Source organism: Octopus bimaculoides, chromosome 12, assembly GCF_046866305.1.
Source record: "Octopus bimaculoides isolate indiv1 chromosome 12, ASM4686630v1, whole genome shotgun sequence".
Taxonomy (NCBI): domain Eukaryota; kingdom Metazoa; phylum Mollusca; class Cephalopoda; order Octopoda; family Octopodidae; genus Octopus; species Octopus bimaculoides.
The window spans coordinates 37,436,136-37,460,785 of NC_142939.1; the positions used below are offsets into that span (position 1 = coordinate 37,436,136).

The 24,650-nt window shown below is 35.5% G+C and overlaps 1 protein-coding gene across 14 annotated transcripts in view; it reads right to left on the bottom strand.

The window, feature by feature from the left end:
- Positions 1 to 24,650, bottom strand: part of LOC106869551 (IQ domain-containing protein H) — a 637,089-nt gene that overhangs the window by 90,929 nt on the left and 521,510 nt on the right. For all 14 annotated transcript variants that reach the window (XM_089360920.1, XM_089360916.1, XM_052972131.2 and 11 more), the window contains 3 exons: positions 18,123 to 18,308; positions 17,881 to 18,001; positions 16,045 to 16,319 (listed from right to left, as the gene is read on the bottom strand). In XM_089360920.1, coding sequence (XP_089217046.1) covers positions 16,045 to 16,319; positions 17,881 to 18,001; positions 18,123 to 18,308 — 582 coding nt within the window. The remainder of the gene's footprint in view (positions 1 to 16,044; positions 16,320 to 17,880; positions 18,002 to 18,122; positions 18,309 to 24,650) is intronic.

Genomic DNA, 24,650 nt, shown 5'->3' on the forward strand with positions numbered 1-24,650 from the left:
ACACACACTGTTTCTTGCTTTTAGCCCTATATAAAATAAGTTTTTGCGTGCGTGTGTATGTGTGCAGGGTTGTTGTGTACATGTGAGTGTGGATGTGTATGCGTGTATATAGATATATATGCATATGTACATCATCATCATCATCATCGTTTAACGTCTGCTTTCCATGCTAGCATGGGTTGGACGATTTGACTGAGGACTGGTGAACCAGATGGCTACACCAGACTCCAATCTGATTTGGCAGAGTTTCTACAGCTGGATGCCCTTCCTAACACCAACCACTCCGAGAGTGTAGTGGGTGCTTTTACGTGCCACTGGCACGAAGGCCAGTCAGGAGGTACTGGCAACGACCATGCTCGAAATGGTGTATTTTATGTGCCACCTGCACAGGAGCCAGTCCAGTGGTACTGGCAATGAACTCGCTCGAATGTCTTTTCACGTGCCACTGGCACAAGTGCCAGGAGGGCGACGTTGGTAACGATCACGCTCAAATGGTGCTATTTACATGCCCCCGGCACGGAAGCCAGACAGCTGGTGCTCTGGCAACGATCACACTCGGATGGTGCTCTTAGTGATCTACTGGTACAGGTGCCACCATGATTTCGCTTTCGCTTGCCCCAACTGGTCTTCGCAAGCCGAGTTTAGTGTTGAATGAAGAGACGTTGGCATGGGTGTCAGTCTACAGATTTAGTTCGATTTCGATTTCACTTGCCTCAACAGGTCTTCGCAAGTGGAGTTTAGTGTCCAATGAAGGAATGTTACACGTAAGTCAGCTGGCTACATCCCAGGCAGAGGCCTTGGATTTTGGTCTCACTTGGCTTGCCAGGTCTTCTCATGCACAGCATATTTCCAAAGGTCTCGGTCAGAAGTCATTGCCTCAATGAGGCCTAATGTTCGGAGGTCGTGCTTTACCACCTCAACCCAGGTCTTCCTGGGCCTACCTCTTCCACGGGTTCCCTCAACCGCTAGGGTGTGGCACTTTTTCACACAGCTATCCTCATTCATTCTCACCACATGACCATACCAGCGCAATCATCTCTCTTGCACACCACAACTGATGCTTCTTAGGTTCAACTTTTCTCTCAAGATACTTACACTCTGACGGGTATGCAGACTGACATTACACATCCATCGGAGCATACTGGCTTCATTCCTTGTGAGCTTACGCATGTCCTCAGCAGTCACAGCCCATGTTTCACTGCCCTGTAGCATGGCTGTTCGTACACATGCGTCATACAGTCTGCCTTTTACTCTGAGTGAGAGGCCCTTTGTTACCAGCAGAGGTAAGAGCTCTCTGAACTTTGCCCAGGCTATTCTTATTCTAGCAGATACACTTTCAGCGCACCCTCCCCCACTACTAACTTGGTCACCTAGATATCGAAAGCTATCAACTACGTCCAGTTTTTCTCCCTGGAATGTGACAGAAGTTGTTTTCTGCACATTTTCAGTGTTTATTGCACCTGAACATCTGTCACATACAAAAACTAACTTCCTAGTTGACCTGCCTTTAATATTGCTACACCTCTTATGTGTCCATGGCTTGCACTGGGTACATCTTATAGAGTTTCTACCTACACGTTTTCTACAGATCGAACAGGGCCATCTACCTGAAGGGGATTGTGTTTTGTCTACCTTCCTACTTATTAAGACTTTGGTTTTATATATATATGTATAGTCTTTGGCGAGTATGTGGGTGAGCATGTGTGTGTTTAAAGCGAGGGTGGTTTTAGTATATAAATATAGGTGAATGTACGGATTGGTGTGCTTACGCGAACCTATAGACTTCTCTACTCCCTTACCTTTACCTTACTTAGCGGTCTATTAGCTCTTTTGTCCTATTGACGGTCACCACACAGTAATTTCCCTTTGTTTAATAGTCATTTTTCACAGGAATTTTCAATGGCCAGATAACTGAAGAGATGTTGGCATGGGCTCCCACCCCGGCATCCGAAACTCAGAGTTTTATCATGGCTACCGAATAAGTGTCATATATATATATATATATATATATATATATATATATATATATATATTTATATATATGTGTGTGTGTGTGTGTGTGTGTGTGTATGTAAGTATGTTTGTATGTATATATATATATATATATATCAGGGTGATGCATAGGTAATGGCCAATTTTTTAGAAAACAGTTTTAGATAGTACAGTTCTATATTTCAGAGATGAGGAATTATGTACATTACTTACAATATTTACATTCGACGGATATTTGTCCTCATCTTGTTTGTTGTTAACACAATGTCTCGGCTGATATACCCTCCAGCCTTCTTCAGGTGTCTTGGGGAAATTCCGAACCTGGGTTCTTGTTCCTAAGGTATTTTTCGATGTTATTATAAATTATTATTGTTATTGTTCAGGTCACTACTTGGAATCGAACTCAGAATATGCCCACAGGCATATGGCATAGTGGTTAAGAGTGCAGGCTACTAACCCCAAGATTCTGAGTTCAATTCCAAGCAGTGACCTGAACAACAACAACAATAATAACATTTATTATTATTATTATTATTAATAATAATAATAATAATAATAATAACAACAACAACAACATCGAAAAATACCTTAGGAATGAGAACCCAGGTTTGAAATTTCCACAAGACACCTGAAGAAGACTGGAGGGTATATCAGCCAAGACGTTGTGTTAACAACAAACAAGATGAGGACAAATAGCCGTCAAATGTAAATAATGTAGTTTTAGATAGTATTTAAAAAAATTGTTTCTCTTGTAATCTGTTAATAATGTCACAATGAGCAATTTATACATTTTTCTTTCAGATTCTGATTGCATTGGCCATAACCTTTTATTATATTTGCACCTATGTCCATCCCATCTAAAGATCACATTAGACATGTCTTGCTCTATGAGTTTCATAAAGGTATCAATACAAGCACAGCAGCAAAGTGTCTTCAGAGAGTTTATGGGGATGATGCAGTGAGTGAAGGAAGCTGCAGCAGACACTTTTCTCACATCAGAAGTGGGGATTTGAGTTTGATTCCAAAGAGATGGAAACTGTTGTCCCAGAAAATCCATCCACTACATGTAGAGAACTGGCAGAACGATTTAACATAACCCATACAACTGTACTATGCCAACGGAAAAGGATCAGAAAGGTTTCAGTGGTTGGAAAATGGGTCCCACATGAACTGTCACCATAGAGTCTGCAACGGTGTGTTGTTTGTTGTCAGTCATTGCTTTCATGACACCTTAAGGAACAATTTTTAGGAAGGCTTACTATAGATGATGAGATGTGGATCCGTTATCATAAAGTTAAATGCCACTGATTGTGGATCAAGAGGAAGACCTATTCAACAACCAAGAGGAGGACGTCATCCAAGAAAGATCATGTTGAGTGTATGGTGGAATATTGAAGGAATTGTCCATTACAAACTGTTAGACAACAATCAAACATTTATTGTTAATCTCTACTGTGATCAACTTCATCATTTGAAAGTGGCTTTGAGCAGAAAGCAACACTGCTTAGTCAACAGATAGGGTGTCATCTTCCATCATGACAATGCTCATCCTCACACAGCTCGATTGACCAAAGAACTCTTCACTGGGAAATATTACATCATCCTTCATATTCTTTAAACGTTGCTCCTTCTGATTATCACTTGTTTCAGGGACTATAGAACCATTTGAATGGTCTTAGGTTGACATCAAGAGAAGAGGTTGAAAATGAGTTGGATTCATATTTCACATCAAAAACCTAAACAATTTTACAAGCATGGCATTTATAAGCTTGTTGACAGATGGAATGAAGTTCTAGAAAGCAATGGAAATTATGTTAACAAACAAATATTGTCTTAATTGTGAGCTTTTTCATTTTTAATACAGATCATAAAGTCGGCCATTACCTTTACACCAACCTGATATATATATATATATATATATATATATATATATATATATATATATATATTACAAATAAAAGGGTAAAGGAGTATCAATTTATTAATTTATTAATAAATTAATAATTAATAATTTTTACCAAGCCCTTCGGTATGTAAACACCATTATCGGTGAAGAACTTATTTAAAAGTTCTTATACATTTATAAACATAATTAAGGGATCAGCAATAGTTGCTTCACCACATGACGAAGTTCAGAAATAGCAGCTAAAGTGCTGAAACTCCAACAGATAGCAATACTTGTAACTCACAAAGGCAAAACAAGAAGAGAAAATATAACGAACCTAACCAGTCGCAGTTAATCATAGACGCGTTTCTGGCTTAGAAAAGTAAAAACTTTTCATTTCCTCATCAGGATGAGGAAATGAAAGGTTACTGCAAATGGAGACCTTTAATATTAATGCCTCTCTCAAGGATATACCTATTCCCCCAAGAAAAGTTTTCCTTAAACAACTCATCCATAAGACTCTTTCATTATTCTTATCAGATGGCAAGCTTTCTTCTTCCATAATAAGGATATCAAGCCACCCTCCAATGACTAAAATTCTGAATTTAGTAAATTGTTCAAATCTAAAAATAATCCTCCTCCTAACCCAAGTTTAAAACAGTTTGAAGAGAACCTCTGGTCTATTGTTAAGAATGTTAAATTCCATCGTTCACCCTTAAGGAATAAACATCTAAGACATCTACATAATATTACCAAAGAAATAAACAGCATGGAAGGCTTTCTTGTTCAATTGGATAAAACTGGTAACCTGTATCACTTAAACATGGATTTTTACCTAAAACTACTCAGGAAGGAAATACAAAAAATATACAAGACTACTAGTAAAAATGCTATCAGAAATGCTAACCTAGAAGCTAAGAAAATTATGGAAAATTATAACTTACAAATGAAGACTTTTAAATCCAAAGCAACCCTGTTTTGTCTTAAAGGACCACAAACCTAACTTCTTCAATAACCCAACTCTCTGTCTTATCTGCCATTCCAGTTCTGATATCAGTATACTTAGCAAAAATATTCTTGACAAGTACATTCCTTCATTAACAAAAAAACTTAAACTTAATTTATGGTCTAATTCATTCCAGGTTGTGGACTGGTTCAACTCTATCGATAATAAACTAAACACTAAATTTATCCAGTTTGATATTTGCTTGATATTCCTTTGTCAATCCTATCATTCTTAATAAAGCCCTATGGTTCGTGCATAATAAAACTGGCCTCTTCTGGCTAGAAAATCTATAATCAAATTTAATAACAAATTTTAGGTTCGTAAAGATCGACCTGACTGCTTTGATATACCTATGGGGTCTAGTGGCTGAGCTCAAATTTCTGATTTGGTCGGTATTTATATTCTATCAGATATGGCTGACCAATTCCCATATATTCTCAGTGATTTATATCACGACAACTGCCTCCTTTACCTCCAAAATATTTCTAATCGAAAACTACAGAAGGTTAAAAACAATCTTGTCAAATTCTTTAGTAATATGGGTCTAAGTATTACCTTTGATGATGATAGAACAAAGGTTAATTTCCTTGACCTTACACTCAACTTAAATACAGCCTTATATTTCCCATACTATAAACCTTTAAACAACCTAAAATACCTCAGCATTTTTAGCAATCACCCTACTAATATAACAAAAAATTTGGCTAAAAACATATTGCTTAGAATCTTTAAATTATCTGCCAATGTAATCGTTTTCAATAATGATGCTGATTTCTATAATTCAGCCTTGTATAAGGTAGGATATAAAGAACAAATTAAGTAACCATCCTGATCCAGGCTCTACCTCTAATTATCTAGATGACAGTAATTATGCTACTACTACTACTACTACTACTACTACTACTACTTCTACTACTACTACTACTACTACTAATAATAATAATAATAATAATATTAATAATAATAATAAGTCACGACTGGTATGGCTAGAGCATTGATCGCTTCGATCCTGTTTCTTGCATTCAGCTCTGTCTTCAGTATTGCTCTCACTCTGCGATAACATTCTCTTCTGATCCTTTCCCTCATCACTGGATGCTTGATATTTGTAGCTCTTCGCTGGTTCTAACTCTTTTATGACATTTTGCTGGTCAAGGTTCACATTAGACTTTTTTGTCATATTTTGTTTGATAAAGGTAGCTTTTGCACATTTATCAAGGCCAAATTGCATCCTGATGTCATCACTGAATTGTTTAACAATCGCTAGTAGGCCTTTAAGTTGTTGGTCATTTGTTGCAAAGAGCTTTAAATCATCCATGTAAATGAGAGGATTTATATTTTTATCAAATATTTTATAACCATACTGTGCATCATTGAGCGATTTTGAGCAATTTCGTTAACTGGTCAATTACTGAAATATGTAATGTTGACAGAAAAATACGAAAACTGTTGACAATGCATAGAATGCACCACCCTAAGGCAGATATAGAACGTGTTTATCTGCCAAGAAAAGAGGGAGGCCGTGGACTTCTACAGCTGGCATTAACAATGAAGGTAGCCACAATTGGCCTAGACACCTATCTGAAAAACTCTGAGGACTGGATGCTAAAACTTGTCTCAAAACATGAAAGCAAGAAAGCATCTTACTCAGTAACAAAACAGGCAAAGGAATATCTAAGTGAATTCCAATTGCAACAAATTCAATAATTAGACGAACTAGAAACACCTGCAGAAAAAGCTAAGCGCTTGAAAACCCATGCTAAAATTGCTGCCTTAGATATTATGACTGAAAAATGGCATGGAAAACCTCTCAATGGCAAATACCCAAAGAGAGCGAATAATGCAGATATTGACAAAGCCCTTACCCACCAATGGCTAATGGCCTCTGGCTTGAAATCAGAAACAGAGGGGTTTATCATAGCAGCCCAAGATCAATGCCTACCTACAATGAACTACCAAGCCAACATATTAAAGAACGGCACCTCCCCATTATGTCGTATATGCCAACAACAAAATGAGACCATCGATCATGTTGTCTCAATGTGCAGTCTGCTTGCGCCTACAGAGTATCTCAACAGGCATGATAGAGCTGCACAATATATTCACTGGGTAATATGCAAAAACCTGGACTTGCCCCATGATAAAAACTGGTGGGAACACAAACCACCCCCAGTACTTGAAAATGATCACATCGCACTCCTCTGGAACTTCACCATTCAAACTGACAGAAAGATAAATGCAAATAGGCCAGACATCATACTGAAAGACTTCAGACAAAAATCATGCCTCCTCATTGATATGACTGTCCCAATCGATATAAACGTATCTGTCAAGACCTACCAAAAACTGAGCAAATATAAAGATCTTGAAATAGAAATTAGCAAAATGTGGAACCTGAAGACTAAAACAATACCTATTGTCATAGGTGCTCTGGGAATGACAGTGAAACGGGCTGATTACTACCTAGCTCAGATACCAGGAAACCCCAAAATGGCTGAAATTCAAAAGATAGTGCTCATGGGAACTGCCCATATCCTACGTAAAATACTGTCTATGTGATCTCAAATTTTAAAACAAACACATAATTTTCTTATGGTTTCTTAAACATTCTCTAAAACAATACTATGTACAAATCCAAATATATGGTACCCTAGGCATGACACCTACATGAATTTCTAACTTGTTGTCTCTTGAGGTCTCTGGGTGAGACTTGGATCCAACTTGTACAAATGCAAAACAAAAGTCAAACATAAAATAATAATAACAATAACAACAATAATACTCATATTGTTCCTCCCGTAGACAATAATCCAGATAATATCCCTTTATATCAAAACAGCCATAGTCCTTATCTTCGAAAATTTAAAAACAAACAGTCTAAGTAACTATACTTCCCCAAAATTCCAGGTACCACTCCATTTTCGACACCCACCATATCAGAATTGACTTTTCCAACACCAATAACCTCCTACAGATTATATCCTTACATAACAACTATATTCTTAAAGGTAAAAGAGTTTCATTTAATAACTGCAATAACATTAATAATAATGACAATTGTCTCTCCTTAAATAATAGTATCAAAAGTAATAGTCCTTGTAATTGTGGTCCGAATAAAACTTGTGTTCTCAATGGAAATTGTAGAATTGCTAACACTGCTTACCAATGCAAAATTACTTCTGAATATAAAGAACTCTTTTATGTTGGATTTGTTTCTATGAAAGTGAAAGTATCGCAAATCACCTTTCCACATTAAAATTGTAATTCTACAGGTCTTAGTAAACTAATTTGGCATCTCAAAGACTCTAATAAACAATTTTCTTTAGATTGGAAAATTTTATCAAGATCAATTTCCTATGATAAAGGGAAATCATTCTGTCCTCTTTGTATGAATGAACAACTATTTATACTCTTTTCCAAAAATACACTAGTCAGCATCTATAAAGAATGTGTTTACAAGTGTTTACATTGGAAACAACACTCAGCTATTTCAAATATCTACCCCTTACTTAACAACATCTGGAACTTACTTTTTATTTTCACTTCCCATACCTTCTATTCTTTCCTTCATATATTCTTTCCAATATTTTTTCTCTATTTGCTTATACCTCCATTTCTCCTTTAATTCTCTTTCTCTCTTTTTCTCTTCCTTCTCTTCTTCTCTCACTCTATAATGTCAAATGTCTTAACAACAATTTAAAAATTACTAGCATTCCTTTGTTTTCCATATATGTATATATATGTATATGTGTGTATGTGTGCATGCATGTATATACATGCATATGTGTATATGTGTGCATGTATGTATTTATATGTATACATATGTATGTATATTTGCATATATATATATATATTTACATGCATAGACATGTGATTATATGTACATATATATATATATATATATATATATATATATATATAAATAAATATTATAATGTTAGGGAATTACAAAATCCGAACTTACAAGGATATACAATTTAATAATATCAAATTTAACTATATAATAAAAATGTATTAATAATTTAGAGAAGAACCACCGCAGTGCAACTCAAATGATGAAGGAGATAAGACACCATACAAAATACTAATTTAAAAATCTAAAATTTCCAAGAGAAAATTTGTAATCCATAAAATCTATAAAATATCAGACTAAAAACTTAAATCGGTTAAGTAAATTTATAAAAACGAAAGTGAATAAAAGACTATGCACGTTTCATGACCACATAAAAGTGGAAAAGATCTGGTCATTCTACAATGAATCGATCAAGATAAAAACCACTCATAATGAGGACACTCTTCCGGTCTTGTAACTTCAAAACACATATCCTAATATTTAAAAATGCGATAAAGTAAGAAAAGTAGAAAAATTTGTATGTTTAAGCAATATTTAGTACAATAAATAAAGTGTCAAGGTTTTATAATAATAATCATAATAATAATAAACATCTGTCAAGTTAAAGACATAAAACGTCAATTGAAGAAATACTTTCTGTAGGTTAAGAGAAAGAAGACATATATAAAGATAATGTAATTAACTATTAAATGAATTAGGATGTTCAAAAGTATTAGGAAAAAGAACAACATCACTTATCTTAACGAAGATTCTTTGTAGAATGTAGTTATTACCCATGAGGCATAGAATTTATACGATGTGTATCACGTGACAAAATGGTGTTTATTCATAACCCTAATTATTAAAATTACCATGTAGAATTAAAATATGTGAGACACGTGACAATATGGCGTTGAAGAAGAGGTTTTCTCCCCACCCTTTTATAAATTTACTAAACTGATTTAAATTTTTAGCCTAATATTTTATAGATTTTATGGATTACAAATTTTCTCTTGGATTTTTTAGATTTTTAAATTATTATTTTGTATAGTACGCTTTTCTAGATGGTGTCTTATCTCCTTCATCGTTTGAGTTGCACCGTGGTGGTTCTTCTCTAAATTATTAATATATATATATATGATGATGGCCATCTACTCGTGACCGAGGAAGACTATTGCCGACCTTCAGGAACATTGTGCGCTCTAGGACTAACATCATATACATCATATATTGCAGTTTATTACATCTGTTAAAATGTCTTATTAATGCACACTATTGTTTATATCCTCCCTGATAAGATTGATGCATTGTTCCACATTGTTCATTCTCATGGATTTATTTTCATGCATCTATTGAAACATGTCGGTGATATGGTGATATAAATGATTTAAATGATTTAAATAACAACTTGAGCATTGGTCTCCATTTTCCATTATTCTTATATATACATATATATACGTGAGTGTATGTGTGTGTGTGTGTGTGTGTGTGTGTGTGTGTGTGTGTGTGTATGATGATTTATATGTATATATATATATGTGTGTGTGTGTATATGAGTAGGCAAATGAAAGGAGGGAACTCAATATATTTATCAGGAGTTACATGTATAAATCAAACTGGTTTGATTTTTATATTGTGTGTGTGTATTCGTGTGCATGTGTGTGTGTGTGTGTGTTCAAGTTTGTATGAGTATATAGAAGAATATATCAATCAATAACATTCCAACTAAGTCTGATTTTCATGATTTATAATTTGCAATTTTTACAATTCTAAAATATTGAAATAAACTGTCACTACATAAACCTGATGAGTGTATAACACATGAAAGTATTAGTTTATTTTAATATTGTAAAACTGTAAAAATTGCAAATAATACACCATGAAAATCAGACTTTGCTGGAATTTCATTGATTAATATATATATATTGCGATTGTCTGATAAGAAGCTTGCTTCTTTATTACATGGTTCCAGGTTTAGTTCCATCACATGGCACATTGGGCAAGTGACTTCTACTATAGCCTTGGGCTGACCAAAGCCTTTTGAGTGGGTGGATTTGGCAGACTGAAAGAAGACTAAGACAGGTGGTGTAGAAAACAAACAGATGCATTAGTATAACGCTCGGGAATTGAAAAAGTCTTTAACGTTTCCAGCCTACGCTCTTCCACAGAAAGGAACACAGAAAGAAACAAGGAGAGAAACAAGAAGAGAAAAAAATGTGTGTAGTGGTTAGCGATCTATCATGGCAAATGCCGGAAAGCAAGGTCACACAGGAGAGCTAAGAAGAAGAGGAGATAACAAAGTAGTAGTGATCCAAAAACGAAGGTGCGCATGTGTATAAGAGAGTATGTATGTGCGTGTGAAAGAGGGCTGGTGATCTTGGCGTGTGCGTGTGTGCATGTGTAGGTGTGAAAATGTGGGGATGGGAATTGGTTAGTGCTGATGTGTGCGTGGTTGTGTTGTGATGTGATGTGTTGTGTGGCATGGTGTAGTGTGGTGTGGTGGTGTTGGGAGGTGGGGAGGCGAGAGTGGGGAAAGCACGGGTGGGGTATGTGGGTAGGCAGAGGGTGGGGTAGGTGGGATATGTGGGTAGGTAGAGGGAAGGGTAAGAATGCGTAGAGGTGGGGTGGGCTTATGAGGGAGGGTTGATAATGAAGGAGGAAGGAGTTGGTGGGTATGAGAGAAAAGAGAAAGAGAAAGAGAGTAAGAGAGAAGAGAGAAAGAGAGAAGGGTTGAAGAGAAATAGGAGTGAAGAGAAATAGGAGTGAAGAGAAATAGGAGTGGGAGCAAGAGAGGAAAGGTGAGTGGGAGGAAGTAGGAGAGAGGCAAGGGGAGGAGGTTAGATGAAGAGGGTAGGAGAGTTGAGTCCATATGGTACAAAGGAGCGAAGAGAGAAGATTAATCCCTGTTCACAGTGCAAACAGGAGTCCGGATGGCCCCTGTGCAAGGACAATCTGAACACAGACAGGTGTTGCAAAGAGTGACCGGTAGATCGAAAATGGTGTGAGACCGGGGTGTCATTGCCGAGGCAGACGTCCTGGAGGTATTCTGCGAACCGGTTAGCCAAGCGGCGTCCCGTTTGTTCGATGTACAGAGAATGGCAGAGAGAGCAGGAGATGCAATAGATGATATTGGTAGAAGTGCAGATGAAGGAGTCAGTGATGTGATAGGGTCGATGATGTGTGCTAGTGAGGAGGGTAGTGTTGGAGAGGTAAGGGCAAGTGCGGGAGCAGGGGAATGAGCCAGGTTGGGGGGTTAGGTATGTATGTATGTATGTATGTACGTATGTATGTATGCATGTATATATCTATGTGCGTGTCTGTATCTGTGTTTATCCCTCTCATCACTGCTTGACAACTGGTGTTGGTTTTTACGTCTCCCATAACTTAGTGGTTCAATAGAATAAGTACTAGGCTGTAAAACATAAGTCTTGGGATCGATTTGCTAGACTTAAACCCTTCAAGGCAGTGCTCCAACATGGCCACAATCAGATGACTGAAACAAGTAAAAGAATAAAAGAATATATATATATATTATAGGCACAGGCATGTCTGTGTGGTAAGAAGCTTGCTTCCCAAACACATGGTTCCGGGTTCAGTCTCATGTACAGCACCTTGGGCAAGTGTCTTCTACTATAGCCTCAAGTGGATTTGGTAGACAGAAACTGAAAGAAGCCTGTTGTATATATATATATATATATATATATATATATATATATATGTATGTATATATTTGTGTGTTTGTGTTTGTCCCCCCACCATCACTTGACAATCGATGTTGGTGTGGTAACATCCCTGTAACTTAGCTGTTCAGCAAAATAGACCGATAGAATAAATACTAGAATAAGTCCTGCAGTCAATTTGTTTGACTAAAGGCAGTGCTCCAGTATGACCACAGTCAAATGACTGAAACAAATAAAAGAATAAAATAATATATAGTATGTATATATGTAGTGGTTAGCGATTATATATATATATATATATATATATATATAAATTCAAGGTTGAATATGGTACTTATGCGTAGGCACCCAAATATCATATCCCAAAAGGATAAGTGATCAAAATCAAAAAATAAGCAACACGGATTTCAAAGGTGATTGCAGTATGCACGTTTCATGCTACTCCAATTTATTTAAGTAATGCGAGCATTACATTAAATGCAATATGAAGAGCAATCTTCAGCTACAGTAATTTTCTGCATTTTCATGCAGCTGAAGATTGCTCTTCATATTGCATTTAATGTAATGCTCGCATTACTTAAATAAATTGGAGTAGCATGAAACGTGCGTACTGCAATCACCTTTGAAATCCGTGTTGCTTATTTTTTGATATATATATATATATATATATATATGTAATCGCTAACCACTACACACATTTTTTTTCTCTCCTTGTTTCTTTCTGTGGAAGAGCACAGGCTGGAAACGTTAAAGGCTTTTTCACTTCCCGGGTGTTATACTAATACATCTGTTTGTTTTCTACACTACCTGTCTTCATCTTTTGTTTTTTTTTGTGAATTCTCCCTATATATATATATATATATATATATATATATATATATATATATATATATAACTATAGTATAGCTGAGTTTGTGAGTGTGTGTGTGTGTGTTGCATCTATAGAAATCCACTTTTTCGTAAAAATTTTTTATATCAATGGAATTTTCTAGATGTGAACTTTCCAGTGCAGTAATTAGATTTTTTAAAGTTCCGTTTACTTTCTGTGATTTAAGGGAGATTTGGCTGTTGTTTCTAGCAACTTTTATATTTCTTCCCTTCTACCTGGAACGGCGTTCTTACACACGTGCTCAACATATAATATAGAGAGTAAGAGTAAAAGAGGGAGAGAGTGAGAGAGAAAGTGATACATACAAAGTCATAGATTAAACTTTCCTCAGTATTCTTTACCTATTTTTCATAACATTGATACGTAAAACACACACAACCACACATACGTGATCTGTGACTACAACATACACATTGCTCACGTTCTCTATTCCTTTCTCTCCCTCTTCCTCTCTCGCTCTCTCAAACGCATACACGTGCAAGTAAACATAATCATTCACAAAAATATAACTCATGTTCGTCAATGTGGCATAACTACAGAGTTGTCCCCCCCCCCCCCGACTTTAGAAGGTCATAACTTTCAGAAAAATGAATATTTTTTATGAAATTTTCAATGCATATATTATTTATTATGTAGATTCCGAATATACAAAAATTTTCGGTGAAAGTGTTTTGGGAGGGGGTGGAGGACAATTTTCGGAAATTCCACTTAAACTCCTCTTAACTTCCAGGAAAATGAATATTTTTTCATAAAATTTTCTACAAATATACCTTGATGTATGTACATCTTGAGCATGTAGAAATTTTGAAGGAAACAACTGCAGGTTATTTTTGAGAAGTGTTCCCCACTCGGTGGTGTTTCAGAGCAAGTCGTCCATACTTGTTTCATTTTTCTCTATTATGTGCGTATGTGCATCCGTAGATTTCTAATGAAGTAATAGGCAGTGAAGAGAAGCCGTCATAAGAAAACTTTTAACTACCTCTATTCCTTTCACCCCCTCTCTCTACCTCTTCCTCTCTCGCTCTCTCAAACACATACACATGCAAGTACACAATCATTCAGTAAAATATAACTCATGTTCGTTAATGTTGTGTAAATATAGCACGATTTTCACTTGGGTGTTAGGGTTAGGGTCAGGGTTAGGGTTTAGGATTACAGTTACGGTTAGGGTTAGGATTAGTGTTACGGTTATGGTTTTAGGGTCAGGGTTAGGGTTAGGGTTTAGGGTTAGTGTTAAGGTTAGTGTTAGGATTAGGTTTAGGATTAGGGTTGGGTAATCGTGTGGGTGTTAATCTGAAAAATTACAGATATGTGAAAACTACCGACCCTGCCATCTATTATAACTTTTGTTGTTCTGTTTAAAATATACATAGATTATGCCTCCAAAGAAGAGAGCTTGCTGGGAAAGAAAGCAACCGGTTTAAAATGACAGCAACAGACTGCAGCAATTCACCACATTCCAGAAGCTACTTTGAACATAATACAAAATGGTGCATCAACATCTTCTACCCAATCTGATAGAATTCTGGCAAAACTGTGTAGCAATAGATCGGCAGCAATTACTTCATCACAAATTGCTGTCCTAGCTCCTGCGAAAAGGGATTACCCTGCTATGTATAATCAGGGCAGCGCAAAAAGTTGTTTTGCACAAGCATTTCTATAGCCAATTAGATGGATGAAATTTACATATGCTTAATAATGTTACGCAAAACAGCCTTCAGACTTTCTCTATTAATTTCATCGTCTTTTGAATTATGAACATATTTACATCATAAGGGTTTTTTTGTTGTAAGACTTTCTTCTTTAGTTGATTTTCACCTAGCAAGACTTATCATAGATGGCGTAATAAGTCACACCCAGGCAAGGTCAGGCTATACTGCTAGTATATATACATATATATATATATATATATATATATATATTATATAATATACGCACACATACACACTGCTATTAGTACTGTAGAACATACCTCCATGTTTTTTAGTCAACCATGTGTTTTACACTGAGTGTAAACAATTTTTCTGTGTGCGGACAGAGAAAGAGGGAACAAATGTATGCTTCTTTCAGTTCTTGTTGGAACTGTCATCAGCAATTGTGTACTTTTAGTATGTATCTGCAAACACGCTAATTGTAAATTCACCAACATTAAGGGTCAAAATAAACTGGATAGACCAATTTGCACACTTAACACATTTCTAGGTCACTGCATCACACAATAAATCATTGGTGTGTTAACAGTTTTGCTTTATTTCTATAATGTACTATAGAACATATTCATGTTTTTTTGTTTGTTTGTTTGTTTGTTTTTTTGTTTGTTTGTTTTTTTGTTACAAATGTACATATTGTACTGATGTATTGTTTACAATTGTCATAATACAATGGCAGAAACATGTGTAAATTTTGCTCTAAGGTATTTAGTCATTATCACTGAACTATGTGTAGTACCAGTACTATTTTATAAAGCCTGAAGGGATGAATGGCAATGTCTATCCTAGAATAATTTAAACTGAGGTATGAGATGTATGAAACTTAGTACTATAACATATTTAGTCTAGGACTCATTCAGATAGATATACAAAAATAAATATTTTAAGCAAACTGCGAATGCAGACATAAAACTTTTATAAAAGTGTTTGCCAAATTATTGGAACATGCATTCTCTCTCTCTGCCAGTCAAACAAAAGCTCTCAAATTCATTTTACATTTATGATTTATATTTCACTTCAATATCTTAATATTCAATAAAAGAATAAATCTTACCGTTTGTTCACAAATGAATGTAGCAAAAATTACAGTTACATATCCCAAGATTCCCCTGCCTTTGCATGAATTGGCTATTTTGAGACAAGCACAATTGATTCTTGGTGGTTCAATTGAACACTGTGGAACCGATAAACCCCAAGGATCAAAAGGGTTTTGAGATATAATTTGATCTCCAGTACACAGTATTTGGGTTTCTCCATTTGGTGCAATCAGAAGATCTACTTGTACTGCTGTGACGAAATCACTGGGAGGATATGCTTCAATAATTCCTCCTGAAATGGTGAACATTTAATTGAAGAAATATACAGAAAGAAAATTATCTGAAACTAAATTTATTACCTGCTTTGATTTCCAGTATTAAGTTGCTAAATCTCTCAAGGAAATGTGTAAATATCTTCAACCTCATTTTTTATATTATTTGAGCTTAGTTGCTTACATAACAAACTTTATAGTAGTTTATAAAGTCTATTCCACTATGAATCAAGAAAACATAGATACTATATTTTTGTTATATTTAAGAACTTCAATCTCAAGCATTTATCCTCTTCAGGTAATAGAATTACACCTTCATTCCACTACCTGGCTAAAATCTTCAAAATCACTACTAAAATAAAATGTAATTAAATATTAGGTTTCTTCTGTGAAAACCACACGAAGAAGAAAATGTTTTAGACCACTTTCAAAATATTTTAAATCTAGAAGGAATAGAAATTTAGTCTTGCTCCCAATTCTTCACTCAGTGCATATTAGAAGGTATTCAGTGAAAAACTTTCTACTTAACATGCTAACCGAATATCACAAACAGTCTAACAAGAGACCTTCCACTAGGTCACTCTATCTGCTAGAAATAGCAGCCTATTGTGTCTCAAATCACATTCTTCAAAAAGGAGCACATCAAATAAGGTAGTTCTGGGGGCATCATGTCTAAAAAGAGATGAAATAACCATGGAGGGAATGAATTTGATAAAAAGTGTGTTCAATCACTGCCGGAGCCTCGTGGAGCTTTAGGTGTTTTCGCTCAATAAACACTCACAACGCCCAATCTGGGAATCGAAACCGCAATCCTATGACCACGAGTCCGCTGCCCTAACCACTGGGCCATTGCGCCTCCAGAACCAAATAGACAGAGGTTAATCAACAGCAACAACATATCCATACTACTGGTATGTGGGATCATTTTTGGAGTCAAATTTCAAGAAACTTGATTTCTTGAAATTTATCATTTCTCACATGGTATCTTCCCTTGGAACTTAGCAAATAGCCATTTCAATATATTTGTTGATGATCTACAAACATAGAAAATATTCCCATATGCAACTAATGCTATTTTCACAAGCTCAAAGAGAAGAAATATTTAATATATTCAAAACCAGAAATGAACTGATCTGACTTTTGTTACTTAATACTTTCTTTATGATACTAAATTATTCATTCAAAATATAGACATATTAATTTTGTGACAGAGAAAACAAACTGCATCATGGAATGTATAATTCCAAAATATAAGATTTGTGTCAATTCACTTGAGTGACCATTTGATTATATTACATCAACAAGTCAATTGGCATCAAAGTTCTTTAGGCGTAACAGTTGTTCTTTCTCTTGATAGAAATATGTACAGGTTCAACTAACTTCCAAAAATATCACTATTTGTCATTTCTACCATATTCAATGGCATTTCAAACTATTTTTACCAGATTACTATTTTAATAGCTAAAATAGTAACTAAGTAACTAATTCTTTTTACAAATTCAGAAATGAAATGGAAAAGGAAGACTGTAAGTTTACAAATATCATAGCATAAACTGGACAAATAGCATTGAGAAAAATTACCTCTTAAAAGAAAAGCTTTTTTATATATTTCCCAGGCACAATATCTGGACTTATTTACTGGATTTGCATAGTGTCTGAGATACTCAGGGAGTTCATTGAGAAGTATATTCAAAGAAGATTCCTTTTAAAAGAAAAGTAAGGTTTAATAAAAAAAAGTTTACATGTACATATAATGCTTATGTGAAAACTTCAAAAATTCAATATAAAACCAATACCAAAAAATAATGCAATGTGTAACTCACATGAGCCCATTTATGGGTCCATTTGTCTCCATATCGAATTGCTTCTTTATAGATTTGAACAAAGCATTTCAAATGCATAGTATCACAATAGGCTATACCATTGCTAGAAACAGTTGTGTTAAATTTCAAAAGCCACCTTCCTATTGTAAAGTTTTCAATAATTAATTGAGCCAAAGACTCATGAAGCTGAAATAGAGACAGATGCTTAATAGATCTGAAAGGAACTTCAATAGTTTAAGCATTTTTAATCATCTTAAAATTGTTTACTTATCATTTTTGCTTTTTTAGGAATGAATGTGTAAGAGGGAGTGAATAAAATTTTAATTATAAATATATAGTTTTAATAATATAGTAATTATAATAATAAATATACTAAAAATACTCATGAAATTTATTCAGAGATTTTTTTTTTCTGTTTCTATGAAAAAAAAAAAAACATTAAACATCAAAAATTTGAAAACATCGATTCTAAAAATTTAAATAAAAATGAGCAGTAAAGATAGCTGAGATGGTAGAATGCCAGGTGAAATGTATTTCATATAAATAAATGACTTTAGTTTAATTTCTCTGTATTTTGTATTCAAATTCTGACAGGATATCTGTCAGAAGACTTGGCAACCACTGAGAAGAAACTTTCATCACATCAAGTTCATTGTGCAAGGTATTCTCAACTCTCTCATGAGGTATGCTAATTGAGATGATATAATAAACAACTGTTAAATACAATGGTTAACTCAATTACACATGCTAGAAAAATACTGTTTGTACTTAATTAAAAGAACAATATCCAAATGAGCACAATACTGTCAGTAATCTATTGATCAGCAAAGTCTATCACCAAGGTTTCATACCTAGTTGTAACCATAATCATTTCCCATATGTTATTACAAGGCTCAACTGAAAAGTTCATAGGCTGACTATGAAGGAGTGATGCTAGAGTTGTGAAATTTCTTGCATGCATTAATTTCAACTCTATTAATAACTGCATTATTTCTTTCCAGGTAACCAACATCTGATTGTTTAAAGAAAACTTAAAAAGTAACTCATAATGAAAATTGACAACATTGAAAAGTACCTGCAGGAAAAGGGTTTAGCCTCCAGGGACATTCATGCTGACATGGTTGCTACATTAGGACATAACTCTTCAGCTTTATCAACAGTGCAAAAGTGGGCAACTGAATTTAGGAGAGGAAGAGAGAATGTTGAAGATGGCCCAAAGTCTGGATATCCTACAACTGCAACCACTGAGGAAAACATTAATCATGTTCACAACATGATGATGAATGACAGGCAATTGACTATAAATCAAATAGCCAATGCTATTAGCATACCTCACAAGAGAGTTGAGAGTACTTTGCACAACGAACATTGTATGATGAAGGTTTCTGCTTGGTGGGTGTCAAGTCTTCTGACACCTGTTCAAAAGTGCATGAGAAAATCTAACGTTGTTTCAGGCAGATCCAGATGATTTCCTTGAATGTTTCCTAAGCTTCATCACTTTGAGTCAAAGACAATACATGCAGTGGAAACACCTCTTTCTCCCTTGCTCCAAAGAAAGCCATGCTCATTTCATCTGCGGGGAAGGTGATGGCCTCAGTTTTTTGGAATACAAAAGGCAGTGTATTTATTTCCTATTTTCAAAAGGGTCACACCATCACTAGAGAGTACTATGCCAACTTGCTGAGATAATTGCAAAAGGCACTCAAGATCAAACACCCAGGAAAAACTGATGAAAGAGGTCTTGTTTCATCAGGACAATGCTCCGGCACACGTATCCTTCCTTTCAATGACTGTTGTGCATGATTGTGGCTTTGAACTGATCGATCACCCTCCCTATTCTCTTGATTTGGCTCCATCAACTATCATCTCTTCCCCAACAGGAAAGAAATATTTGACTGGGATCCAGTTTTACAATGATGATGACATTCTAATTTTTGTGTCCAGCAGGATGAAAACTTCTTTGACAATGAGATCCAAGCTCTACAATACCAATGGAAGAAGTGTGTGGCCACAATGGAGGATTATGTTGAAAAATAAACTTCATTTGGTCACATTCCATGAAAGTCTCTTGATCAACCTATGAACTTTTCAGTTGACCCTCGTAATAGCAAGCAAAAAAAAAAAAGATATTAACACAACTGCATTTCCCTTCTCCACAAATATGACACTATGTAGGTATTTAAGAAACCAATATCTAATAAGGTACTCCAAGTCTAACTTGTAGATCTTACAACTCAGATTATATTTCTAAACAGTACAATTCCCCCCACACACATACACACACATATTGCTTAATGTGTGTGTGTATGTTGATCATCTAGATAGCCAAATCTATAAAGTATTTCTCACAAGTATTTCTCTTTGCGCTGTCACAGACTTTAACTAAATCATAGAAAATTAAAATGACATGTTTCTGTAAGTCTTTTGCCTTTCATTACAACTATCTGGCCCAAAATATCCTATCAACTGTGCCTTTTTGAGGATTTTGTGACTCAGGCAAGATTTGTTCAGAAAGTTGGAAAAGACTGTTGGAAATAGCTATTTGAATTTCCTGTTTTTGTCGGGATTCTCCACCCCTTTTTTTTTTTTTTTAACGCATTGCAAAACAATGAAGGGAAGCCATCTTAAATGTTGGTGTCTCCACCCCAACCCCTCACACACACACACACACACACACACACACACACATTCATCATGTCTTAGGAACAGCGACAACCACAAAAGTGATTTATTTTCTTTTTCTTAATTTTCTGTCATTTTATCTTATTCCACGATCTGAAACATTTGTAACTCACTTTAAAAGAAAAATATCTTACCTCTTCTTCCCCCACTTCTTTGTACTTTTCACAATGAAAGAAAAGTCAAACACCACAATTGGATGTGTGAAAAGCGAAATCTGAATTTTGAAAAGTGTATCTATAAAGCAACATTTTCAGTCATTTATTTAAACTTTCTCTGCTAACTCATCAAATTCAGTTACATGAAATAGATGGGGTTTGAGATTTAAATTTGGTAATTTTCCAAGATTTTAATTCTTGTGTATAAGGGGCCCACTGAACTTGTGGGCTCCCCATGGTTTAAATCTGGTCCTGCTTGAATATAGCTTTGACTTTGAAGTGACACCAAAGGAGAAGAAAAGATGAAAATCACTACTTTCTTTTTCTATCTTTAAAAAACAATGGCAGTAATGAGGCAACAGAGAGCAAGAAATATACTGTCTACTTCAGTGTGTCAGTTTTGAGTTCACACCTTTTTTTCGTTATTCGCAGGATCTGGAGGAATAGCTTCTACAATACTCCTAGACTCATGAAATAGTTGCCATTAATGTTCTTCATGAAACTTGCTATCATTTGTGGGAAAGATACGGGCTGTAAAGAATTCCAAAGACACAAGAAGGGTATTGAGAGGAGAAGAAACAAGTGGGATGGCAATGCCTGGATGGAGGTGTTATGAGCCCAGTAGCTCCAAGGAGTAGCAATCATTATAGTAATGGTAAAAAAGGTAGAGAAAGGAGAAGAAAGGAGACAGTATTGAGAGTAACAACATTGCTTTTACCACATTCCTCTGAGGCAAGAGCTTATAGGAGAATGACAGAGAAGAGTAGATAATCAGTGGATCAGGCTTTGGGGAAACCACATTGACAGTCATTAAGAAGAGAGAGACATTCAAGTTGTTGAAAGGCGTCTTTACTTCAGAAGAAATGAAGGTCATTACTGCTGAAATAGGTGAGTGACAAGAAAAGTGGAAGCTACATATGCAAAAACATCACTTTTGAGGTGAAATTAAGATAAGATTGGTTGGAGATTTGTATCTGAGAGATAAATAGGAAGGTGTAGACTGCATGTAAATAACATGATGAGTTGAATTTAGATTTGAAATCCACAGATATTGGTGGTGAAAAGAGAAAATTGTCCAGTGAGTTAACTTGTGATTTTTGGCATTTTGAGAAAGAGCAGATAGTGGCATTGCATTGAAAAATCATGACAGCGTCAAGCTTGAGTTCTGAACTGAATGCCCGCAACAGAGTATGTCTGTTAAAGTAACCAAGGGCCAAGCAATGGAGTCAAACTGAGCAATACCATATACTAATCACCAAAAGGATAATGTGACTACAATGTGTTAGAAGAGTAACAGAGGAATAACATGATTTGAAGGATTGATAACTTTTTGTTGTTTTAATCATAATAGCATATTGGTAGTTGTAGTTGTGGCAACAGCAGTAATGCAATAGCAACCGTTACAGTATCAGAAGTGGTAACAGTAATAGTAGCAGTAGCAGCAATAGCACTAGTAGTAGCGGGTGTTGAAGCAGTAGAAGTAGAAATCAAAGGCAGTTGCAGCAGCAAAAGCAATTGTCACAGCAGTAGCAGAAGCAGTAGCAATGGCAATAGTAGTAGAATCACTAAGCAACAAATGCACTAGTAGTAGCATTAGTAGCAGCAGTATTAAGTGCAACAGCAAAAGCAACAGCAGCAATTGTAATAATAACAATAAAAGTAGAAAAGGCAGTGTTTGTTTATTTGTCAAAATTTGTGATGTTTTTTTTTTCCAAACAACTTTGCTAAAGTTGTTACCAGATGTAGTTGTTGATTCACTTAGGCGAACAATAAGGGACAAAAAAATAATTTAGAGCGACAGATTGTTGTTGTTGATTTGGTTAGGTAAAAATCAAAGATTAACAATGAATAAAGAAATTTAGCTGGTAGATGAATAGAATTTACCTAATAAGTTGAAATAACAGGTATCAGATAATTTTATTGTGTTTTACTGGTGATCAAAGGTAGATTTTGCTGTTTTATTTAGTTTTTTCATCTGTGCAGGTTAGTTTTGTAATGTGAGAAGTATTGATGTGCTTATTAGAAACATATATTTCTTCTCTTGCTTTGTTCACAATTAACAGAAAAACATTATTCTGCTGCTATCTTTGTCCAATAAGTTGAGATTATGTACATATATGAAGAAAGTTATTTCAACCATATATTCATTGCATGCACTGCATGTTCACAAAATGTATTTTGTTTCTACCTAATCAAAATAACTATTTCAGATTTACACAAGTAATGAGTGAGTGGTATCAGTTTGTTAGGCCTAAGGTTAAAACCTTGTTTATTATGGTACCACAACCAAAACTCATCTCCCAACTTCAATCTATCATGTGTATCATTTCACTCTTAATAATAGTTTCGAATTTTGGCACAGGGCTAGCAGTTTTAGAGTGGGGAGGAGTCAATTATATTGACCCCTGTGTGAAACTGATACTTATTTTATCGAGCTCAAAAGGATGAAAAGCAAAGTTGACTTTAGTAGAGTTTAAATCAAAACAGAAAGACAAATGAAATGCTGCTAAGCATTTTGCCTGGCATGCTAGGAATTCTGCCATATCACTCCCTTGTTTCACTTATAATAATAAAAACAAATCACTGCCAGAACTAGAGAAGAAATTTTAAGTGTAGAAGCAAGGTCTAGAATCAAAGAACCTTAGAGTTAATTTAGCAAAAACTAAAGTCATAATAAGTAGGAAAGAGGACAAATCACAAATCCCCACAGGTAGATAGCCCTGCTCAATATGTAAGAAAGGTGTAGGTAGAAACTCCATAAGATGTACCCAGTGCAAGCTAGTAACACATAAGAAGTGCAGCAATATCAGAGGAAGGTTAACTGGGAAAATAGTCTTTGTATGTGTGGCAGGTGTATAAATACAGTAAACACTAGAAATGTACAGAAAATAGACTCCATCAAATGCCTGTGGGGATACCTACTGTAGTAGTTGATAGCTTCCATTATCTAGGTAACCAAGTCAGCAGCAGAGGTGGATACTCCGAAAGCATAGCCGCTTGAATAAGAATAGGTTGGGCAAAGCTCAGAGAGCTCCTACCTTTGTTGGTAACTAAGGGCCTCTCCTTCAGAGTGAAAGACAGATTGTATGATGCCTGTGTGTGAACAATCATGCTACATGGCTGTGAAACATGGGTAGTAACTGCTGAGGACATGCAAAGGCTTGAAAGAAATGAAGCTAGTATGCTTCACTGGATGTGCAATGCCATTGTGCATGTACAAGAGAAAAGTTGGGTATAAGAGACATCAGATATGGCGTGCAAGAGAGACAACTGTGCTGGTATGGTCATGTGATGAGTATAGACAAGGACAGCTGTATAAAGACATGCCGACCTCTAACTGTGAATGGATCCTGTGGAAGAAGTAGACTCAAGAAGACAGGCCAAGGTGGTGAAGCATGATTTTCAAATGTTGGGCCACATGGAAGCAATGACAAGTGACCAAGACCTTTGGCAATATGCTATGCTTGAGAAGACTGATCAAGCCAAGTGAAATCATAGATGTGGCCGATGCTAGTGTCATGCAACTGACACCTGTGCTGGTGGTATGCAAAAGCACCCAACTAGTGGTATATAAAAAGCACCCATTACCCTCTTGAAGTAGTTGGCGTTAGGAAGGGTATCTAGCCATAGAAACCATGCCAAATCAGACTGGATCTTGGTGCAACTCTCCAGTTTGCCAGTTCCAGTTAAA